General features: G+C 45.9%; 1 protein-coding gene across 1 annotated transcript; it reads left to right on the top strand.

The window, feature by feature from the left end:
* Positions 1-504: 504 nt before the first annotated feature.
* LOC147080286 (uncharacterized) lies at positions 505-12,472 on the top strand. Its single transcript, XM_085981221.1, has 4 exons — positions 505-959; positions 4,370-4,558; positions 7,956-8,144; positions 11,558-12,472. Exons 1-4 carry the CDS (start codon positions 702-704, stop codon positions 11,846-11,848), a joined length of 927 nt encoding a protein of 308 aa, XP_085837347.1. The 5' UTR covers positions 505-701; the 3' UTR covers positions 11,849-12,472.
* Positions 12,473-17,054: the final 4,582 nt, after the last annotated feature.

Raw genomic sequence — 17,054 nt, 5'->3', positions numbered from 1 at the left:
CCCTAGTTCTAGTTTCACCCATCATCGGAACATCCTCCCCGCATCCACCCGATCCGAACCCTTCACAATCTGTGTTCCTCGGTAACTGGCCCACCTGCCGGTGGAAAGTGTTGACCCATCTCCTTGGTCATGATTTTAAAACACCTCTATTAAATCTCTGCTTTGAGGCGAACTATCCCAGTCTCTCCACCTAACTGAAGTCCATTAGCCCTGGTACAATTCTGGTAAATCTCCTCTGCACCCTGGCCAAGACTCCATTAATATCATCATTATTAAACGACACTATTTGCTTTATTATTCTGGATAAAGGATGTATGGACCCCCCCGCCCCATCTCCTCTCCTGGTTTTTACCTCAGCATATCGGATTCCACTTCGCTTCTTGCAAGACTCCAGCCCAGGTTTTGTGCCTGGGTTTCTTTTTGCCAGGAGCAAGACAGAAGGCGCTGATTTGAATGGGGATGACATCACCGCTGGTGGGTGAAAGTTTTTGTGGAGAGAGAGAGAGAGAGAGAGCGAGCAGTGATCCTGGGCAGGAGTGCGGACCAGGCAGCAGGAGCTGAAGCCTGAAGGAGAGGCAGCACTCGCCGGCATCTGTTCCTAATCAGCTGCCAGGCAACAACACCGAGCGGGACAAGATCCCTCCACCAGACTCTCGACCTCCCCCGCCCCCCTTCAATCGTTTCAAATATTTTGATGTTGGATGATGATGATTTTTTCAGTTGGTGGATTGTCTCTAAGTTTTTTTTGTGTTGTGTTCTCTTTTCGGAAGCTTTCTGCGATGATTTCCCCGTCACCTGTGGAACTCTTGCGAGCCCCCCCGACCTGGAGCCCCGAGCCGGGCAGTCACGGCATGTTCGACCGCAAGCGCTCGACCGTGCGCAACATTCAGCTTCTGGGCGAGCCGAACGTGGCCCTGCAGAGCTATCAAGCCTGGTCTCCGGAGGAGAGCAACTCATTGGTATGTGTCTGTGTGAGAGAGAGGGAGAAATGGCAAGGCATGATTCACAGTCTCTGTGTGTATATGTGTATGGAGCTGGTGATGGGTGCACTCAACACATAGGTGTCACTGGCTCTCGTTCTCTCTCTTTGCACAATTATATATTCCAAAGTAGTAAAACTCTCTCTTCTATAATGAGGTTATTTCGTGATTTGATTAATGCACTGAGAAAAAATTCCTGGCTTTGCATCTCTTGCTATAAGTAGGGGTGGGGAGGAGTCACTAATGTATAATCTGTGTGTGAAGTGTGTCTTGGCATAGCAATAGTATTAATCGGTGCACTGTATCTTTACTAGTTCACCGCTTTTAAAGTAATAACCGTTTTTTTTTAAACTAAATGGTGCGGGAACAACTGCTAGCCATGTGATCCATGCTTATTCAAACACTTATGAAATTAGAAGCCCCACTTGTTTGAATTGATCATCTCTGAAAGGGGCTCATTGCTGCGCCGGGCGTCGAACACCTTCCTGTTGTGTTGTCTTTCAAGTGGGATGCTCTCCATAGCATACTGATGGAAGCCTGCAGCCACTGCAAAGGACCAGCAGCCTGTGTTTACTTTTGTAAAAGCTCTCGCAAATGCTTGGAGCAAGACTTTTGACAATTCTGCCGTGCAACCACTGAGGGGGCTGTTGTTTTACCTTTTATCTCCACTGTGTAGATTCAGCAGTTTGGGATTGTTACCGCTGTGTGTGATTGGGGGGGGGGGGGGGGGGTCGCACAGAAAACTCCACATAAACTTGTCCGTCACATTTATTTAAAATAACGGACAGCAGTTTGTAAAGTCTGTGGGTTGTATAGTGAATTAATACACAGACTACAAGAGTAACTTTAACAGGACTTTACTATTCGAAGGTCAGGGCGAATCTGCCCAATAAATCCTTACACAACACTTATATACCGGTGTGGTCACCATCGGTATTACAGTATACAGAAGCCAAAAGAAAGTAGTGCAACCCTAAAATAGTTCTCTTAAAGGTAGGCGGGTACATACACTACAATCCTCCCTTTTTAGCTTACAACATACTTATTCCCCATTAAACATAACATATATTCAACTTCATGTAAAACAATTCACGGATATAGTCTCCTGCGGAACACAGTTCACAGGATTAGTCTCTGCGGGAACAGTTCACAGATTCAGTCTCTGGTCTTGACTCAGTCCGGACAACGCCTCCGTGGTGTAGTCGGTTCACATAGCTAGAGTGACTCATCCAATAGTCCTTCCTTTGACTTAACAGCTTGAACTTCCGTCACTTCTGAACCAGCATGGCTGACTTTTAAAAACAGCTGGACTGCCTTGGTAAGTTTCCCTACTTCCCAACTGATTTGGCTCCGTTCGTAGGGACCACGTGCGTGATCTGGTAGAGGTGATAATGGTTCAGATGGTTATCGTCTTCTGCTTCGTCTTTTCCTTTTCTGCTTCTTGGAGACTCTCTGGGCTCCCTTGTCAGCTGCCAGCTGTAGCGCCACCATCTCCCTATGTTCCTTAGACTTTAAGTGATTCATCCTGATTTCTGCACTTTGGGAGTTTTCATCACAAGCTGGGCAGACCAGGTCACTATAATATTCAGTGTCACTCAATAGGTCATGGTAATATTCGGTGTCGTCCTGATCTAGGCCAGCGAGAGGGTCTTCTACTTCCTCCTTACCCATCTGGACGTTATTCGACTTTTGTTCCCACTCCAGACATCTTTCCTGAAGAGACTTCTTCATGTGTTCAGATTCATCCCGCTCTGTCTGGGCTTCCTGCAAGTCTTTTACTAATGACCTCCTTTGTGCTTTCAATACTTCCACTTCAATCGGAGATTGATTGATCGGACTATGCAGGTGACCGCATCCCAAGTGTAAATCCAAATACTTTTTAAATGTGGTTAGGGTTCCTGCCTCTACCACCCTTTCAGGCAACGAGTTCCAGACCCCCACAACCCTCTGGGTGAAGACATTTCCCCTCAAATCCCCTCTAAACTTTCCCCCAATTATTTTAAATTTGTACCCCCTGGTTTTTGACCCCTCTGCTAAGGGAAATAGGTCCTTTCTATCCACTTTATCTATGGCCCTTATAATTTTATACACCTCAATAAGGTCTCTCCTCCGCCTCCTCTGTTCCAAGGAAAACAAACCCAGCCTATCCAGTCTTTCTTCATAGCTAAGATTCTCTACTCCCGGCAACATAAGAACATAAGAAATAGGAGCAGGAGTAGGCCAATCGGCCCCTCGAGCCTGCTCCGCCATTCAATAAGATCATGGCTGATCTGATCCTAACCGCCAATCCACTATCATAGAACCATCTCCTGAATCTAACAGAATTAGACACACGAAATAGGAGCAGGATCAGGCTACACGGCCCCTGGGCCCGCTCTGCTACCCACAGGGCCATGACCGATCCGAATCTAGTCTCATGTCCAAATTCCTGCCCGCTCCACGTAACCCTTAATTCCCTTTACTTCTAGGAAACTGTCTATTTCTGTTTTAAATTTATGTAATGTAGCTTCTACAGCTTTTTGGGGCAGCATATTCCATGGACCTACCACCCTCCGAGTGAAGTAGTTCCTCCTCATCTCAGTCTTGAAAGAGCAGCCCCTTATTCTAAGACTATGCCCCCTAGTTCTAGTTTCACCCATCATCGGGAACATCCTCCCCGCATCCACCCGATCCGAACCCTTCACAATCTGTGTTCCTCGGTAACTGGCCCACCTGCCGGTGGAAAGTGTTGACCCATCTCCTTGGTCATGATTTTAAAACACCTCTATTAAATCTCTGCTTTGAGGCGAACTATCCCCAGTCTCTCCACCTAACTGAAGTCCATTAGCCCTGGTACAATTCTGGTAAATCTCCTCTGCACCCTGGCCAAGACTCCATTAATATCATCATTATTAAACGACACTATTTGCTTTATTATTCTGGATAAAGGATGTATGGACCCCCCTGCCCCATCTCCTCTCCTGGTTTTTACCTCAGCATATCGGATTCCACTTCGCTTCTTGCAAGACTCCAGCCCAGGTTTTGTGCCTGGGTTTCTTTTTGCCAGGAGCAAGACAGAAGGCGCTGATTTGAATGGGGATGACATCACCGCTGGTGGGTGAAAGTTTTTGTGGAGAGAGAGAGAGAGAGAGCGAGCAGTGATCCTGGGCAGGAGTGCGGACCAGGCAGCAGGAGCTGAAGCCTGAAGGAGAGGCAGCACTCGCCGGCATCTGTTCCTAATCAGCTGCCAGGCAACAACACCGAGCGGGACAAGATCCCTCCACCAGACTCTCGACCTCCCCCCGCCCCCCCTTCAATCGTTTCAAATATTTTGATGTTGGATGATGATGATTTTTTCAGTTGGTGGATTGTCTCTAAGTTTTTTTTGTGTTGTGTTCTCTTTTCGGAAGCTTTCTGCGATGATTTCCCCGTCACCTGTGGAACTCTTGCGAGCCCCCCCGACCTGGAGCCCCGAGCCGGGCAGTCACGGCATGTTCGACCGCAAGCGCTCGACCGTGCGCAACATTCAGCTTCTGGGCGAGCCGAACGTGGCCCTGCAGAGCTATCAAGCCTGGTCTCCGGAGGAGAGCAACTCATTGGTATGTGTCTGTGTGAGAGAGAGGGAGAAATGGCAAGGCATGATTCACAGTCTCTGTGTGTATATGTGTATGGAGCTGGTGATGGGTGCACTCAACACATAGGTGTCACTGGGCTCTCGTTCTCTCTCTTTGCACAATTATATATTCCAAAGTAGTAAAACTCTCTCTTCTATAATGAGGTTATTTCGTGATTTGATTAATGCACTGAGAAAAAATTCCTGGCTTTGCATCTCTTGCTATAAGTAGGGGTGGGGAGGAGTCACTAATGTATAATCTGTGTGTGAAGTGTGTCTTGGCATAGCAATAGTATTAATCGGTGCACTGTATCTTTACTAGTTCACCGCTTTTAAAGTAATAACCGTTTTTTTTTAAACTAAATGGTGCGGGAACAACTGCTAGCCATGTGATCCATGCTTATTCAAACACTTATGAAATTAGAAGCCCCACTTGTTTGAATTGATCATCTCTGAAAGGGGCTCATTGCTGCGCCGGGCGTCGAACACCTTCCTGTTGTGTTGTCTTTCAAGTGGGATGCTCTCCATAGCATACTGATGGAAGCCTGCAGCCACTGCAAAGGACCAGCAGCCTGTGTTTACTTTTGTAAAAGCTCTCGCAAATGCTTGGAGCAAGACTTTTGACAATTCTGCCGTGCAACCACTGAGGGGGCTGTTGTTTTACCTTTTATCTCCACTGTGTAGATTCAGCAGTTTGGGATTGTTACCGCTGTGTGTGATTGGGGGGGGGGGGGGGGGGTCGCACAGAAAACTCCACATAAACTTGTCCGTCACATTTATTTAAAATAACGGACAGCAGTTTGTAAAGTCTGTGGGTTGTATAGTGAATTAATACACAGACTACAAGAGTAACTTTAACAGGACTTTACTATTCGAAGGTCAGGGCGAATCTGCCCAATAAATCCTTACACAACACTTATATACCGGTGTGGTCACCATCGGTATTACAGTATACAGAAGCCAAAAGAAAGTAGTGCAACCCTAAAATAGTTCTCTTAAAGGTAGGCGGGTACATACACTACAATCCTCCCTTTTTAGCTTACAACATACTTATTCCCCATTAAACATAACATATATTCAACTTCATGTAAAACAATTCACGGATATAGTCTCCTGCGGAACACAGTTCACAGGATTAGTCTCTGCGGGAACAGTTCACAGATTCAGTCTCTGGTCTTGACTCAGTCCGGACAACGCCTCCGTGGTGTAGTCGGTTCACATAGCTAGAGTGACTCATCCAATAGTCCTTCCTTTGACTTAACAGCTTGAACTTCCGTCACTTCTGAACCAGCATGGCTGACTTTTAAAAACAGCTGGACTGCCTTGGTAAGTTTCCCTACTTCCCAACTGATTTGGCTCCGTTCGTAGGGACCACGTGCGTGATCTGGTAGAGGTGATAATGGTTCAGATGGTTATCGTCTTCTGCTTCGTCTTTTCCTTTTCTGCTTCTTGGAGACTCTCTGGGCTCCCTTGTCAGCTGCCAGCTGTAGCGCCACCATCTCCCTATGTTCCTTAGACTTTAAGTGATTCATCCTGATTTCTGCACTTTGGGAGTTTTCATCACAAGCTGGGCAGACCAGGTCACTATAATATTCAGTGTCACTCAATAGGTCATGGTAATATTCGGTGTCGTCCTGATCTAGGCCAGCGAGAGGGTCTTCTACTTCCTCCTTACCCATCTGGACGTTATTCGACTTTTGTTCCCACTCCAGACATCTTTCCTGAAGAGACTTCTTCATGTGTTCAGATTCATCCCGCTCTGTCTGGGCTTCCTGCAAGTCTTTTACTAATGACCTCCTTTGTGCTTTCAATACTTCCACTTCAATCGGAGATTGATTGATCGGACTATGCAGGTGACCGCATCCCAAGTGTAAATCCAAATACTTTTTAAATGTGGTTAGGGTTCCTGCCTCTACCACCCTTTCAGGCAACGAGTTCCAGACCCCCACAACCCTCTGGGTGAAGACATTTCCCCTCAAATCCCCTCTAAACTTTCCCCCAATTATTTTAAATTTGTACCCCCTGGTTTTTGACCCCTCTGCTAAGGGAAATAGGTCCTTTCTATCCACTTTATCTATGGCCCTTATAATTTTATACACCTCAATAAGGTCTCTCCTCCGCCTCCTCTGTTCCAAGGAAAACAAACCCAGCCTATCCAGTCTTTCTTCATAGCTAAGATTCTCTACTCCCGGCAACATAAGAACATAAGAAATAGGAGCAGGAGTAGGCCAATCGGCCCCTCGAGCCTGCTCCGCCATTCAATAAGATCATGGCTGATCTGATCCTAACCGCCAATCCACTATCATAGAACCATCTCCTGAATCTAACAGAATTAGACACACGAAATAGGAGCAGGATCAGGCTACACGGCCCCTGGGCCCGCTCTGCTACCCACAGGGCCATGACCGATCCGAATCTAGTCTCATGTCCAAATTCCTGCCCACTCCCCGTAACCCTTAATTCCCTTTACTTCTAGGAAACTGTCTATTTCTGTTTTAAATTTATGTAATGTAGCTTCTACAGCTTTTTGGGGCAGCATATTCCATGGACCTACCACCCTCCGAGTGAAGTAGTTCCTCCTCATCTCAGTCTTGAAAGAGCAGCCCCTTATTCTAAGACTATGCCCCCTAGTTCTAGTTTCACCCATCATCGGGAACATCCTCCCCGCATCCACCCGATCCGAACCCTTCACAATCTGTGTTCCTCGGTAACTGGCCCACCTGCCGGTGGAAAGTGTTGACCCATCTCCTTGGTCATGATTTTAAAACACCTCTATTAAATCTCTGCTTTGAGGCGAACTATCCCCAGTCTCTCCACCTAACTGAAGTCCATTAGCCCTGGTACAATTCTGGTAAATCTCCTCTGCACCCTGGCCAAGACTCCATTAATATCATCATTATTAAACGACACTATTTGCTTTATTATTCTGGATAAAGGATGTATGGACCCCCCCGCCCCATCTCCTCTCCTGGTTTTTACCTCAGCTTCGCTTCTTGCAAGACTCCAGCCCAGGTTTTGTGCCTGGGTTTCTTTTTGCCAGGAGCAAGACAGAAGGCGCTGATTTGAATGGGGATGACATCACCGCTGGTGGGTGAAAGTTTTTGTGGAGAGAGAGAGAGAGAGAGCGAGCAGTGATCCTGGGCAGGAGTGCGGACCAGGCAGCAGGAGCTGAAGCCTGAAGGAGAGGCAGCACTCGCCGGCATCTGTTCCTAATCAGCTGCCAGGCAACAACACCGAGCGGGACAAGATCCCTCCACCAGACTCTCGACCTCCCCCCGCCCCCCCTTCAATCGTTTCAAATATTTTGATGTTGGATGATGATGATTTTTTCAGTTGGTGGATTGTCTCTAAGTTTTTTTTGTGTTGTGTTCTCTTTTCGGAAGCTTTCTGCGATGATTTCCCCGTCACCTGTGGAACTCTTGCGAGCCCCCCCGACCTGGAGCCCCGAGCCGGGCAGTCACGGCATGTTCGACCACAAGCGCTCGACCGTGCGCAACATTCAGCTTCTGGGCGAGCCGAACGTGGCCCTGCAGAGCTATCAAGCCTGGTCTCCGGAGGAGAGCAACTCATTGGTATGTGTCTGTGTGAGAGAGAGGGAGAAATGGCAAGGCATGATTCACAGTCTCTGTGTGTATATGTGTATGGAGCTGGTGATGGGTGCACTCAACACATAGGTGTCACTGGGCTCTCGTTCTCTCTCTTTGCACAATTATATATTCCAAAGTAGTAAAACTCTCTCTTCTATAATGAGGTTATTTCGTGATTTGATTAATGCACTGAGAAAAAATTCCTGGCTTTGCATCTCTTGCTATAAGTAGGGGTGGGGAGGAGTCACTAATGTATAATCTGTGTGTGAAGTGTGTCTTGGCATAGCAATAGTATTAATCGGTGCACTGTATCTTTACTAGTTCACCGCTTTTAAAGTAATAACCGTTTTTTTTTAAACTAAATGGTGCGGGAACAACTGCTAGCCATGTGATCCATGCTTATTCAAACACTTATGAAATTAGAAGCCCCACTTGTTTGAATTGATCATCTCTGAAAGGGGCTCATTGCTGCGCCGGGCGTCGAACACCTTCCTGTTGTGTTGTCTTTCAAGTGGGATGCTCTCCATAGCATACTGATGGAAGCCTGCAGCCACTGCAAAGGACCAGCAGCCTGTGTTTACTTTTGTAAAAGCTCTCGCAAATGCTTGGAGCAAGACTTTTGACAATTCTGCCGTGCAACCACTGAGGGGGCTGTTGTTTTACCTTTTATCTCCACTGTGTAGATTCAGCAGTTTGGGATTGTTACCGCTGTGTGTGATTGGGGGGGGGGGGGGGGGGGGTCGCACAGAAAACTCCACATAAACTTGTCCGTCACATTTATTTAAAATAACGGACAGCAGTTTGTAAAGTCTGTGGGTTGTATAGTGAATTAATACACAGACTACAAGAGTAACTTTAACAGGACTTTACTATTCGAAGGTCAGGGCGAATCTGCCCAATAAATCCTTACACAACACTTATATACCGGTGTGGTCACCATCGGTATTACAGTATACAGAAGCCAAAAGAAAGTAGTGCAACCCTAAAATAGTTCTCTTAAAGGTAGGCGGGTACATACACTACAATCCTCCCTTTTTAGCTTACAACATACTTATTCCCCATTAAACATAACATATATTCAACTTCATGTAAAACAATTCACGGATATAGTCTCCTGCGGAACACAGTTCACAGGATTAGTCTCTGCGGGAACAGTTCACAGATTCAGTCTCTGGTCTTGACTCAGTCCGGACAACGCCTCCGTGGTGTAGTCGGTTCACATAGCTAGAGTGACTCATCCAATAGTCCTTCCTTTGACTTAACAGCTTGAACTTCCGTCACTTCTGAACCAGCATGGCTGACTTTTAAAAACAGCTGGACTGCCTTGGTAAGTTTCCCTACTTCCCAACTGATTTGGCTCCGTTCGTAGGGACCACGTGCGTGATCTGGTAGAGGTGATAATGGTTCAGATGGTTATCGTCTTCTGCTTCGTCTTTTCCTTTTCTGCTTCTTGGAGACTCTCTGGGCTCCCTTGTCAGCTGCCAGCTGTAGCGCCACCATCTCCCTATGTTCCTTAGACTTTAAGTGATTCATCCTGATTTCTGCACTTTGGGAGTTTTCATCACAAGCTGGGCAGACCAGGTCACTATAATATTCAGTGTCACTCAATAGGTCATGGTAATATTCGGTGTCGTCCTGATCTAGGCCAGCGAGAGGGTCTTCTACTTCCTCCTTACCCATCTGGACGTTATTCGACTTTTGTTCCCACTCCAGACATCTTTCCTGAAGAGACTTCTTCATGTGTTCAGATTCATCCCGCTCTGTCTGGGCTTCCTGCAAGTCTTTTACTAATGACCTCCTTTGTGCTTTCAATACTTCCACTTCAATCGGAGATTGATTGATCGGACTATGCAGGTGACCGCATCCCAAGTGTAAATCCAAATACTTTTTAAATGTGGTTAGGGTTCCTGCCTCTACCACCCTTTCAGGCAACGAGTTCCAGACCCCCACAACCCTCTGGGTGAAGACATTTCCCCTCAAATCTCCTCTAAACTTTCCCCCAATTATTTTAAATTTGTACCCCCTGGTTTTTGACCCCTCTGCTAAGGGAAATAGGTCCTTTCTATCCACTTTATCTATGGCCCTTATAATTTTATACACCTCAATAAGGTCTCTCCTCCGCCTCCTCTGTTCCAAGGAAAACAAACCCAGCCTATCCAGTCTTTCTTCATAGCTAAGATTCTCTACTCCCGGCAACATAAGAACATAAGAAATAGGAGCAGGAGTAGGCCAATCGGCCCCTCGAGCCTGCTCCGCCATTCAATAAGATCATGGCTGATCTGATCCTAACCGCCAATCCACTATCATAGAACCATCTCCTGAATCTAACAGAATTAGACACACGAAATAGGAGCAGGATCAGGCTACACGGCCCCTGGGCCCGCTCTGCTACCCACAGGGCCATGACCGATCCGAATCTAGTCTCATGTCCAAATTCCTGCCCGCTCCACGTAACCCTTAATTCCCTTTACTTCTAGGAAACTGTCTATTTCTGTTTTAAATTTATGTAATGTAGCTTCTACAGCTTTTTGGGGCAGCATATTCCATGGACCTACCACCCTCCGAGTGAAGTAGTTCCTCCTCATCTCAGTCTTGAAAGAGCAGCCCCTTATTCTAAGACTATGCCCCCTAGTTCTAGTTTCACCCATCATCGGGAACATCCTCCCCGCATCCACCCGATCCGAACCCTTCACAATCTGTGTTCCTCGGTAACTGGCCCACCTGCCGGTGGAAAGTGTTGACCCATCTCCTTGGTCATGATTTTAAAACACCTCTATTAAATCTCTGCTTTGAGGCGAACTATCCCCAGTCTCTCCACCTAACTGAAGTCCATTAGCCCTGGTACAATTCTGGTAAATCTCCTCTGCACCCTGGCCAAGACTCCATTAATATCATCATTATTAAACGACACTATTTGCTTTATTATTCTGGATAAAGGATGTATGGACCCCCCCGCCCCATCTCCTCTCCTGGTTTTTACCTCAGCATATCGGATTCCACTTCGCTTCTTGCAAGACTCCAGCCCAGGTTTTGTGCCTGGGTTTCTTTTTGCCAGGAGCAAGACAGAAGGCGCTGATTTGAATGGGGATGACATCACCGCTGGTGGGTGAAAGTTTTTGTGGAGAGAGAGAGAGAGAGAGCGAGCAGTGATCCTGGGCAGGAGTGCGGACCAGGCAGCAGGAGCTGAAGCCTGAAGGAGAGGCAGCACTCGCCGGCATCTGTTCCTAATCAGCTGCCAGGCAACAACACCGAGCGGGACAAGATCCCTCCACCAGACTCTCGACCTCCCCCCGCCCCCCCTTCAATCGTTTCAAATATTTTGATGTTGGATGATGATGATTTTTTCAGTTGGTGGATTGTCTCTAAGTTTTTTTTGTGTTGTGTTCTCTTTTCGGAAGCTTTCTGCGATGATTTCCCCGTCACCTGTGGAACTCTTGCGAGCCCCCCCGACCTGGAGCCCCGAGCCGGGCAGTCACGGCATGTTCGACCGCAAGCGCTCGACCGTGCGCAACATTCAGCTTCTGGGCGAGCCGAACGTGGCCCTGCAGAGCTATCAAGCCTGGTCTCCGGAGGAGAGCAACTCATTGGTATGTGTCTGTGTGAGAGAGAGGGAGAAATGGCAAGGCATGATTCACAGTCTCTGTGTGTATATGTGTATGGAGCTGGTGATGGGTGCACTCAACACATAGGTGTCACTGGGCTCTCGTTCTCTCTCTTTGCACAATTATATATTCCAAAGTAGTAAAACTCTCTCTTCTATAATGAGGTTATTTCGTGATTTGATTAATGCACTGAGAAAAAATTCCTGGCTTTGCATCTCTTGCTATAAGTAGGGGTGGGGAGGAGTCACTAATGTATAATCTGTGTGTGAAGTGTGTCTTGGCATAGCAATAGTATTAATCGGTGCACTGTATCTTTACTAGTTCACCGCTTTTAAAGTAATAACCGTTTTTTTTTAAACTAAATGGTGCGGGAACAACTGCTAGCCATGTGATCCATGCTTATTCAAACACTTATGAAATTAGAAGCCCCACTTGTTTGAATTGATCATCTCTGAAAGGGGCTCATTGCTGCGCCGGGCGTCGAACACCTTCCTGTTGTGTTGTCTTTCAAGTGGGATGCTCTCCATAGCATACTGATGGAAGCCTGCAGCCACTGCAAAGGACCAGCAGCCTGTGTTTACTTTTGTAAAAGCTCTCGCAAATGCTTGGAGCAAGACTTTTGACAATTCTGCCGTGCAACCACTGAGGGGGCTGTTGTTTTACCTTTTATCTCCACTGTGTAGATTCAGCAGTTTGGGATTGTTACCGCTGTGTGTGATTGGGGGGGGGGGGGGGGGGGGTCGCACAGAAAACTCCACATAAACTTGTCCGTCACATTTATTTAAAATAACGGACAGCAGTTTGTAAAGTCTGTGGGTTGTATAGTGAATTAATACACAGACTACAAGAGTAACTTTAACAGGACTTTACTATTCGAAGGTCAGGGCGAATCTGCCCAATAAATCCTTACACAACACTTATATACCGGTGTGGTCACCATCGGTATTACAGTATACAGAAGCCAAAAGAAAGTAGTGCAACCCTAAAATAGTTCTCTTAAAGGTAGGCGGGTACATACACTACAATCCTCCCTTTTTAGCTTACAACATACTTATTCCCCATTAAACATAACATATATTCAACTTCATGTAAAACAATTCACGGATATAGTCTCCTGCGGAACACAGTTCACAGGATTAGTCTCTGCGGGAACAGTTCACAGATTCAGTCTCTGGTCTTGACTCAGTCCGGACAACGCCTCCGTGGTGTAGTCGGTTCACATAGCTAGAGTGACTCATCCAATAGTCCTTCCTTTGACTTAACAGCTTGAACTTCCGTCACTTCTGAACCAGCATGGCTGACTTTTAAAAACAGCTGGACTGCCTTGGTAAGTTTCCCTACTTCCCAACTGATTTGGCTCCGTTCGTAGGGACCACGTGCGTGATCTGGTAGAGGTGATAATGGTTCAGATGGTTATCGTCTTCTGCTTCGTCTTTTCCTTTTCTGCTTCTTGGAGACTCTCTGGGCTCCCTTGTCAGCTGCCAGCTGTAGCGCCACCATCTCCCTATGTTCCTTAGACTTTAAGTGATTCATCCTGATTTCTGCACTTTGGGAGTTTTCATCACAAGCTGGGCAGACCAGGTCACTATAATATTCAGTGTCACTCAATAGGTCATGGTAATATTCGGTGTCGTCCTGATCTAGGCCAGCGAGAGGGTCTTCTACTTCCTCCTTACCCATCTGGACGTTATTCGACTTTTGTTCCCACTCCAGACATCTTTCCTGAAGAGACTTCTTCATGTGTTCAGATTCATCCCGCTCTGTCTGGGCTTCCTGCAAGTCTTTTACTAATGACCTCCTTTGTGCTTTCAATACTTCCACTTCAATCGGAGATTGATTGATCGGACTATGCAGGTGACCGCATCCCAAGTGTAAATCCAAATACTTTTTAAATGTGGTTAGGGTTCCTGCCTCTACCACCCTTTCAGGCAACGAGTTCCAGACCCCCACAACCCTCTGGGTGAAGACATTTCCCCTCAAATCTCCTCTAAACTTTCCCCCAATTATTTTAAATTTGTACCCCCTGGTTTTTGACCCCTCTGCTAAGGGAAATAGGTCCTTTCTATCCACTTTATCTATGGCCCTTATAATTTTATACACCTCAATAAGGTCTCTCCTCCGCCTCCTCTGTTCCAAGGAAAACAAACCCAGCCTATCCAGTCTTTCTTCATAGCTAAGATTCTCTACTCCCGGCAACATAAGAACATAAGAAATAGGAGCAGGAGTAGGCCAATCGGCCCCTCGAGCCTGCTCCGCCATTCAATAAGATCATGGCTGATCTGATCCTAACCGCCAATCCACTATCATAGAACCATCTCCTGAATCTAACAGAATTAGACACACGAAATAGGAGCAGGATCAGGCTACACGGCCCCTGGGCCCGCTCTGCTACCCACAGGGCCATGACCGATCCGAATCTAGTCTCATGTCCAAATTCCTGCCCGCTCCACGTAACCCTTAATTCCCTTTACTTCTAGGAAACTGTCTATTTCTGTTTTAAATTTATGTAATGTAGCTTCTACAGCTTTTTGGGGCAGCATATTCCATGGACCTACCACCCTCCGAGTGAAGTAGTTCCTCCTCATCTCAGTCTTGAAAGAGCAGCCCCTTATTCTAAGACTATGCCCCCTAGTTCTAGTTTCACCCATCATCGGGAACATCCTCCCCGCATCCACCCGATCCAAACCCTTCACAATCTTATATGTTTCAATAAGATCGCCTCTCATTCTTCTGAAATCCAATGAGTAGAGTCCCAATCTACTCAACCTCTCCTCATATGTCCATCCCCTCATCCCCGGGATTAACCGAGTGAACCTTCTTTGTACTGACTCGAGAGCAAGTATGTCCTTTCTTAAGTATGGACACCAAAACTGTATGCAGTATTCCAGGTGCGGTCTCACCAATACCTTGTACAACTGAAGCAATACCTCCCTATTTTTATATTCTATCCCCCTAGCAATGAAAGCCAACATTCCATTGGCCTTCTTAATCACTTGCTGCACCTGCATACTAACCTTTTGAGTTTCGTGCACCAGGACCCCCAGATCCCTTTGTACTTCAGTACTTTCCAGTTTCTTGCCATTAAGATAATAACTTGCTCTACGATTTTTCCTGCCAAAGTGCATAACCTCACACTTTCCAGTATTGTATTCCATCTGCCAAATCTCTGCCCACTTACTTAGCCTGTCTATGTCCCCTTGCAGGTTTTTTATGTCCTCCTCACTTGCTACTTTCCCTCCCATCTTAGTTTCATCTGCAAACTTTGATATGTTACACTCGGTCCCCTCCTCCAAATCGTTAATATAGATTGTGAAGAGTTGGGGACCCAGCACTGACCTCTGCGGAACACCACTAGTTACTGATTGCCAGTCTGAGAATGAACCATTTATCCCAACTCTCTGCCTTCTGTTAGATAGCCAATCCTCTATCCATGCCAGAATATTACCCCCAATCCCGTGATTTTTTATCTTAAGCGATAATCTTTTGTGTGGCACCTTGTCAAATGCCTTTTGGAAGTCTAAATACACTACGTCCACTGGTTCCCCTTTATCCACCCTATATGTTACTTCCTCAAAGAACTCCAGCAAATTTGTTAAACACGACTTCCCCTTCATAAAACCATGCTGACTTTGTCCTATTAAATTATGATTATCCAAATGTCCTGTTACTGTCTCCTTAATAATGGACTCTAAAATTTTACCTACCACAGATGTTAGGCTAACCAATCTATAGTTTCCAGCCTTCTGTCTACTGCCCTTTTTAAATAAGGGTGTTACATTAGCAGTTTTCCAGTCTGCCGGGACCTTTGCCAAGTCCAGTGAGTTTTGGAAAATTATTACCAATGCATCCACAATCCCTACCGCCACTTCCCTCAAGACCCTAGGATGTAAGCCATCAGGTCCAGGTGATTTATCCGCCTGGAGTCCCATTATTTTACCGAGTACCACTTCCTTAGTGATTTTGATCGTGTTTAGCTCCTCCCCCCCCCCCTCCCCCTTTAGCCCCTGTTTGTCCAGTGTTGGGATATTCTTAGTGCCTTCTACTGTAAAGACTGATATAAAATATTCATTCAGTGTTTTTGCCATCTCCATATTTCCCACCATTAATTTCCCGGTCTCATCCTCTAAGGGACCAACATTTACTTTAGCCACCCTTTTTCTTTTTATATAACTATAAAAACTTTTGCTATCTGTTTTTATATTTTTTGCTAATTTACTTTCATAATCTATCTTCCCTTTCTTAATCAATCTTTTTGTTATTTTTTGCTGCCTTTTAAAGTTTTCCCAATCCTCTATCCTCCTGCTAGATTTGGCTACCTTATATGCCCTTGTTTTTAGTCGAATACTATCCTTAATTTCTTTACTTAGCCACGGATGGCTGTCTTTTCTTTTACACCCTTTTCTTCTCAGTGGAATGTTGTTTAATCTAAAGTCTTGTTCAAGACTTTCTACCGCTTTTTACAGAACACACTATGCTGTGATGCATCTAGAATGAAACTGAAAGTAAAACTCCTCCGGACTGCTTGTCTCTCACATGACCTCTGCTGGTCAGGCACAAGTAATCAAAAACACAGACAAATATGCTGTAAGACATAAGTAATCAAACACAGACAAATATCATCACTATTTGCTGATATCATTACATCTCCCTTTCTTAAAACAACAGTATTTTACTCTTAACTAACAACATTTAATGAACTTACATTATCATTATCATGATCAAGGTTTTTTACCCTTGCTTTGTGTGTTCACATGAAATATGTCAATACACTAGAACTTGAAGAAAGAATAAGATAACATTACTTCCTTCTTTAACAATAGTCCTTAAATTTGCTCAATGAGTCCCTCAGGAGGCTTCACGTGTCTTGAGGATTTTCTGATTGATTGTCCTTGAATCTGAGTTGTTGCCTCAGATGATTGGTTCTCAGCTGCGTGATCAGGTTGTTCTTTGAACTTCCTCACTTTCTCCCCCTCTTTTGTTTTCAGGAGGTTCTCCGGGATGGGTAGGTTTGACCTTAGCCGACGTCCCATCAGGAGTTGGGCTGGTGACATACCACACTCGAGCGGCGTTGTGCGGTATACAAGCATGCTTTGGTAGAAGTCAGTTCCGCTGTCTTTTGCCTTGTACTTCAGTCTTTTCACTGTGTTTGCGGGCTCTCCTGGGTCAACAGCTCTGGACAACGTGTCTGCTGTATACATCAGCTTACCCGGTGTGTACGCAACATTCAGTTCATCATAGACTGTCTCGCTTTCACTTTCCACAACGAGGACTCTCTTTACCAGGTTTAGTCTCT

The sequence above is a fragment of the Somniosus microcephalus genome, unplaced genomic scaffold (genome assembly GCF_052327205.1).
Source record: "Somniosus microcephalus isolate GS21.2 unplaced genomic scaffold, FLI_Smic_1.0 scaffold1784, whole genome shotgun sequence".
In the NCBI taxonomy this organism is placed as follows: domain Eukaryota; kingdom Metazoa; phylum Chordata; class Chondrichthyes; order Squaliformes; family Somniosidae; genus Somniosus; species Somniosus microcephalus.
The sequence above is the reverse complement of the archived record's forward strand: the minus strand, read 5'-3'. Positions and strand labels throughout refer to the sequence as shown.